At 35.8% G+C, this 7710-nt stretch overlaps 1 protein-coding gene across 1 annotated transcript in view; it reads left to right on the forward strand.

The window, feature by feature from the left end:
• The window catches only part of LOC126109412 (eukaryotic translation initiation factor 4B-like), a 48115-nt gene extending 40728 nt beyond the window's left edge, over nucleotides 1-7387 (forward strand). The window contains exons 9-10 of the mRNA XM_049914446.1: nucleotides 4381-4462; nucleotides 6320-7387. Of these exons, the coding sequence (XP_049770403.1) occupies nucleotides 4381-4462; nucleotides 6320-6391 (154 nt within the window). The 3' untranslated portion in view covers nucleotides 6392-7387. The remainder of the gene's footprint in view (nucleotides 1-4380; nucleotides 4463-6319) is intronic.
• Nucleotides 7388-7710: the final 323 nt, after the last annotated feature.

Below are 7710 nucleotides of genomic sequence, written 5' to 3' on the forward strand. Positions count from 1 at the left end.
CAGAAATTGCTGTTTTTAGCCACATTTACATAAAGTGTCCTGTGATCTCTTTTAAACAAATTCCACCTTGTAAATTATATTACATTCTACATTTTTAGTATTCTAATATTTTATTACATTCTACATTTTTAGTATTCTAATATTTTATTACATTCTACATTTTTAGTATTCTCTAGAGAAGGTATTATTGAAGGTCTTGATGATGATGATGATGATGAAGATGAAGTGTCAAAGAACTTGAAAAATGCCTTTTAAAATTTTAGTATAATCCATGATGTTCATGCAAGAACTTTCTCCAAAATCCAACCACTTGGTATTGAATAGCCTAGTAGATGAGTGCAACAAATGGTACGTTTTTTGTGAAAGCTGTAAGAATGGTATACTGAAGTTTGAAAAGCTGCCAACAGATTGCAATAGGTTGTGCCATCTCGGAGGTATTAGTTCCACTGTTGAAACATGTAAGGTGATTAACATACTGAAGGAAGTGCTGGAAATTATGTATGGTACTGGAATACCACAAGCAACCAGATTCTCATCATGATTGATAATCGGGGATTTGATGTTGGCTGTGTCTGATTCCCAAATGAAGCAGACTTCCAACTGAATGAGTCATGAGTAAACAAAACTGGCATTTTCAGAGTTCCAAAAATCCATATTTGTGAGATTCAAAGCCACTATATTCTCCCAAACTTATTGTTTGGGCTGTGGTATGCAGCAGAGGCATTAATGGTCCGTTTTTTTTTCCCCCCCTCCATGCGAGAAACAATCACTAGTGAACATTATGTTGCAATTTTGGAACAGCTTTTCTGCCACTAGCATTTGAGGATTACCCATGCACAAGTGTGTGTGGTGTAACCATTGTCTGTACAATGTGCCCTTGGTAGCTGCATCTACATCGAATCTGACTAAAAAGTTAGTGGTTGAAAATGGCCTGTTGGCAACGAAGTAGTCTACACCAGATTTATAGTTCAAACACTTTAGTTGTACTTAGATATTGAATGAACCACTGTTTATGGCCATTTCTTGATCTACATCTATGTACATACTCTGCAAGTCACTGTATGGTGCACAGTGGAGGGTGCCCTATACCACTACTGATCGTTTCTTCCTGTTCCACTCACAGATAGTGAGGGGAAAATGAGTGTCTATATGCCTCTGTGTGGGCCCTAATTTCTCATATTTTATCTTCGTGGTCCTTATGAAAAATGTATGCTGTTGCAGTAGGATTGTTTTGTAGCCAGCTTCAGATGTCAGTTTTCAAAATTTTCTGAATAGAGTTCCTCGAAAAGAACATTACTGTCCCTCTGGGGCTTCCCATTTTAGTTCTCAAAGCGTTTCCATAACCCTTTTGTGCTGTTCAAATGTACCTGTAGTGTGTCTCATCTGTGTAATTTATGTAACAATACGAGAGAAGAAAAGTTGCTACTCACCATACAGCACAGATTCACACAATCATAGCTTTCGGCCATTAAGGCCTTTGTCAGCAGTACACACACACACACACACACACACACACACACACACACACACACACAAGCGCAACTTCCACACACGTCTGCAGTCTCAGAGAGCAACTAGTTTCAACTCTCTTGAGACTGCAGGTGTGTGTGTGTGTGTGTGTGTGTGTGTGTGTGTGTGTGTACTGCTGACAAAGGCCTTAATGGCCGAAAACTATGATTGTGTGAATCTTTTTATTGTGCCTATCGTGACTCAGCATCTCCACTATATGGTGAGTAACAACTTTCCTTCTCTCGTATTGTTACATTCCATTCTGTGTAATTTATGCACAGATAAGCAGCTAGCCACACACAACACTCAATGTCATATCGTGTGGTTAATAGTGCAGTAATGTAACATTGAAGTGACACTTAAGTTCACACGTTGCAAACAACTATCTGTCACAGTCACTGACTAAAGTTCTTAAACAACTGTCCTTGAAGTCTGTCAGTTACATGAATACGAAAATCATGTGCACATTAAGTAACCACTGGCAATAACACTTTCATAGTCCACTTTCATTAACTATTGTATAGATGAAAATAATTAAAAGTCCACAGTCATTCGTTAAAACAGTCTCTAAATTACTAAATGAACTTCTGAACATGAAATTTAGATAAAGCGTTTGTAAATTTATTATTTGCACTAACTTGTTTGCAGTACATTTCCCTTATTGGCAGACCCAGATGATGTTCCCTTCAAACTCTTAGCAAACTTAACTAAAATGGCTTCCAGAATGTTTCTTATATAGATTTACAATAATTGGATGTAGCTTTAGTGGTAGTTTTTTGACTAAGTTTACACAAATTACCACTAAAGATTTATGGTTTTGAGTGATTAAATAATGGAAGATGATTTGTTTTTATGGGGATTTTAAGGTAGGATAATAATTTCTGCTGAACTATGCTGGTTAGTTCGCCTAAATATGGAATTCTGTTTCAGTAACAAAGTTTTTACTGAAGAACTTAATTACTCTGAAACTGAATGAGTGAAAATGTTGCTAACGTGTTTTTGTCATTAGCTGTATAAATGCTGTCATTATTTACATACCTTTTTTATCTACTATGTCAGTAAGTTAGTAATGGAATACATGTTTTCATGTGAACAATGATAATGAGGTTTTCAATTAGCATAGTTTTGTGGGTAAACTAGTACCATTAACGAATCTTAAATAACAAGAGGATAATAAAGTTAATTTGGATACACCCTGAGTCAGTATTTGAGATTTTAGGCTGTGTTCATTCCATATAAAGTATCATACTGAAAATATTCATGAAAAAATAATAATTTTGGAGAGAAGAAAAACATAAAAGATGGAAGAAATACACCTGCTTTGTTAAAAATGGTTCATGCAAGATGGGGCCAGACCACAACAAACCAAGCAGGTGTTTTGCATTTGATTATTGCAAATTTACTGGTGCAGGGATGGATTGGCCTCCATATTTGCTCAATCTGACTCCTAGTGACTATTTTTTGAGAGACACATTGAAAGACACTTTTACCAGAACCATCCCACCACACTGGATGAGATGGAATTGGTGATGTGTGTGGCATCTGGAACAATTTCCGTAGAGACACTACAGGATGTGATGGCAAATTTCATTGTGTGCACGACCTCAATACTGCGAGAGGTGGACGTTTTGAACAGATTTTTATGTGATGGCAAAGACTGCTTGTATAGGAAGAGATTAATTGCGCATTTTGATACTGTGAGAGCTGCACAGTGTACAGCACGATCTCTTGGGTACTTTTCGAACTATTTCAATACTTCAGTATAAAATTTGTAGTTTTCCCAATAAACAATACCTATGTAGCACTCATATTGACATTAGTTTTCGAGGTATTTCATTTTGAAATTGCAGCTTGTCTGTTTGTGCCTTCCAAACAGCACCTACCTGTGCCAAATCCCAGAGAAAGTCGTCATTTGGAAGAAGAGCAAAGAAATTTCTGTTCTTGGGTGTGGACTTAAAAAGACCTGTATTCTTCTGGTACTTCAATCTGAACTGAAACAGCCATTAGCACATACTCAATTACAATAATAAAGAGTTGTTAACAATGCAAAACTAGGCTGTTGCAGCCGTTAGGAGTTGACCATATTATTTAACACAGTATGAAAAAGCACTGTTGATAATCAATTTAATTTGCAGAGTACATCTGCGCCATCAGTAACTTTGAAGATAAAAATAAGTGCGCTTTCCTGCCTAATGGAGGAGATACAGTACTTCATAATTTCAAAAAGATGACTAAAGTGCAAGAGATGCAGAACAGCAGCACATATGCAAACACCACACAAAATACTTACGTAAATATGTGGATTTGACAATAAGGATGAATTCTTGAAACACATCATGCTTTAGAAAAAATATATAGCTAGTGCAGTGTTTCATTATCCCACAGGTGCTAGTTACAGGCTTTCCAAAAACATAGATCACGATGTATGAAATTAAGTCACACATTTCTACTTCCCAGGCAGTTATCAGTCCAGCTTACGTCAGTGCATAACATATTACATAATTTATGTAACTGTTTGTAAATAATAAAAAATCCCTGATGTCAATTACATAATACATTGTACATAAAGTGCAAAAATCAAAGGGGGGCCGTATACATAACTTTCACCACTTAAATGTTGTTTCCCACATTTTACATTTTCCTTCATTTTACTTCATTTTTGTAATGGCCCTTGAAAAGTGTAAAAGCAGGGTTTCGCTGTATGTGCTAAACTTTCTAGCAATGAAAAACTGTTTTGGTTTAAAGGTGGTGTTTTTTATTGGCATTTTACTAATGGAACATGGTGGCGTTTGTTATATTTATGTGGCATTCATGTTAATGTTTAGCAGAATTGTGTACTCTGTATATAAACACACAAAACTTTGTTTTCAGGGTACCGGTACGTAGCAGGGACAGAGATAGCAGCCAGGAAGAAAGTGCGCGAATGCCCAAATACCACGAGGAAGAGACACCGGTGAGTTCTCTTTGTACTAAAAGTTGTAATCTTTACACATTTTGATTTTTTAATGGAGTCAAGAGTCAGTCAAAACATAATAATGGGTAGCTTTTTCCAAATGTATGACACTTAAGCAGACCTGTTTCCTGACATTTTTGCTAATAATGAGAATGATTGTGATACAGTGTCTGGACAGCTTTAACATTAGATGTTTTTGTAAGTTAGGGTACTGTTAGTAGTATGAACACAGATTGATTGTGTGAAGTGAAGTGTTACGAACAGTTGTCTACTGCCTGTGGTTACAGTGACGTGTGGGAAGCATGTTAAAGAATATATTTTCATGGTGTGCTTTAGTCGGGAAGAAATTAAAACATTGATTTTAATCCGTGCTGTTCTGCCGTCAATGCAAATATGACAAATTTTCATATAGATGTTGAATCTTTGTGATCTTGTTGAAGATAAATAAATCACTACAGAAGATATAAATAACAGTGAGAATGGCACTGTAGATTTCCATGTGGGGCTGTACTCTGTTTCCATGACAAGTTGACATTCCATAAGCTGTCAGGGTACTCAACAGTGTAATTATTGTCTAGCATGTGCTGAAAATGACAGAATAGTTTTAAGCAACTTGTCGAGTTTCATTTCATACTTTTTTTGGAATTATGAGAAAATGGAAAGACTGGGAAAACTTCAGTTTTCAAATACAATACAGAATATGAATGATAAAAGTTTGCAATTACATGCAACTGGCCTAAAATGTAATCTGAAAAAGGATAGTGTATCAAGAAGAGAAGGCTATTAACCTTACTGTTAGGAATGAGAATGGGATGAAACATGATTGTAAAGTAATTATAGTATTAAGTATAAATCTGTCTTCATGCAAATGGCCCAGATATCTATGAGGAAGGGTTATTTGGTAAGGGGTCAACATCCAGTGTGAGCTGAACAAAACACCAACATAAATGAAAGATTGGCAAGTAAATCTTAATGTGGAGAAATATAATGTGCACTCCAAGGAATGTACAAATGTAGTCCATGTTGAAATAATTCTCAGGAGTATGAAATCTGTATCAGGATTGACAAATAGGAACATGACAGTGTTAAGTTGGTTCGACTCCTGAGATACGTATACGTTAAAGATCTCAGGTAAGGTAACAAACTGTGCCGGTACACGAGGAAAGATGATTTACCTTTTGAAAATCACTGTAAAAGAACTTCAGGTCCAGGATTTCATTGTGAAATTTAGAAAATCTTCAGCCACCTCCATATCACTCCAATGGAAATTGAAAATCAGACTGTTTGCACTCCATCTGTGAATGCAGCATTTACGTAAAGAAAGTAAAATGTATCTACACTACACTCCAATACTAATTTGCAGAATTAGAAGTGGGAAAGGATTGAACAAAACAAACAGTAGTGTGGATGATGACCGTTTGTTAAAGTTTGGCTGCATAAACAGTGTACAGTGATGGTTTGGTTAATTATTGATTTGAAACTTAGAAGCAAATATTGTTTCAAAATCAAATTGTCATATGAGACAGTTGAAGTAGCATTGCACAGTTTGTCACCTTAAGTGTCATACAAAAGTAAGTTTTACATTACTGTCTAGCAAGTCACATTTGATAGGTACAGTCATTTCTTGTATAATCGTGGTTACTTTTTTGCAACTCTACAAAATATACCTATTGTTAATACTGGTCTTCATTCATCTGATCCAGTTACTCTCTCTCATGAACCCAATCCTTTTGTTTTTGTTTTTGCCTGTGTTTCTCTTACCTAACAAAATTCAGTAGCATAAACACCATCTCATTTATTTTTCTCCAGTAACTGCTGTGTATTGGTTATGTGTGTCTATTTTGTGACGTCTTTCAGAGCTTCACGGCATCAAACAAGTTTGCTTATCTGCCGAGTGAAGATGACCCGCAGGCGGCAGGGTCCGACTAGTATGCGGCTTTGTCAACTTTCCGCCAGTCCTCTCCTCTGTTTCTGCAGTAGCTGATACGAAAATTGTAATTTCTTCCAAGTACTCCGTGCACCTTTCAGAATGTTTTTTTGTTATTACATGGAATTGTTTGTAAAGTATATGCCCTCTCTCTTTTATTTTATTTGCTGATGTGTGATAGTGGAATGTGGTTTATCAGAGTATATTTCCAAGCATTGTCAGGTGAGCTTTTTGTGCTCAAGTGGTGTTATAGATTTACCAAAATTATAACTGATTAAACATTCTTTCTTATTACCATCCTGGCCCTGTGGGCTGGGGAATGTTGCAGCAGTTTTGCTGATACTATTTTCTCATTCCTGCGAAACCAGACTGACAGTAAATCCGCAGTTCAGCAGCATTAACTTTGGTCTGTGTGAGTGCGCGTGTGTTTGTGTGTATGTATATAATAGCGGTTTCCGTGCAGCTGCTTTTTTCGTTGTGGGGAGATTGTTTCTCTCTTTCGATGGCATGCTGCTACTGCATGGTATACTAATATTCTGTGCACTTGTATTTGATAATAAGAGAATTTTCTAAGCCGTTATGATTGTACCATTGCTACTGAAAATATGTCTGCAGATTGTAATAGCCCAAACTAGAAATCAGTATCATGTGTAATAGTTCAAATTGTGTATTATTATTGTTTCATTCAGTCAGTTTGTGTCACAGACTAAAATGTACATGCTTTTTATGATATTGCTGTTGTGCCTCAATCAAAATTGTGCAGCCACATAAATTGTGGCACGAGTGTATATTGGGCAGTGTTTTGTATAATTTAGGAATAATATTTGTGTCATTTATTTTTAAGTCTTTTTCACTGTTCTATATAAATTTTAGTGCATATTTGAGAAAGACAATTAAGTGATATGCTGCCATACACTTGGTACTCTGTATGTAATGAAACTGTTATCACACTTTTCTCTGTAACAGTTTGTTTTAACAGCAATAAATTTCCAAAACCATATCATGTGTGATAAGTTTGATTTTTATATGATACGATATGCAGAGGTGTTCAACTTAAATGTAGTGTTCTGAGATAATCAGTTGAGATATACAGGAAAACCTTTCTTGCAAATCTGTAGGACCCAAAAATTTTTCCATTAAATAGTTTTGCTCAGGAGTAACCAGAATCTGAAGAAGTGGAATGTTTTTAACTCATTTAAGCTTTCTATAATTGCAGTAACATTTGTGTTGGAAACTAAAATTTAACTTGGCATGATTCCGTAGGTTTTTCTTTTCAATTACCAAATATCATCTTGAGACCAAGAAAGAAGACTATTCAAAT

Source organism: Schistocerca cancellata, chromosome 12, assembly GCF_023864275.1.
Source record: "Schistocerca cancellata isolate TAMUIC-IGC-003103 chromosome 12, iqSchCanc2.1, whole genome shotgun sequence".
Classification (NCBI taxonomy): Eukaryota; Metazoa; Arthropoda; class Insecta; order Orthoptera; family Acrididae; genus Schistocerca; species Schistocerca cancellata.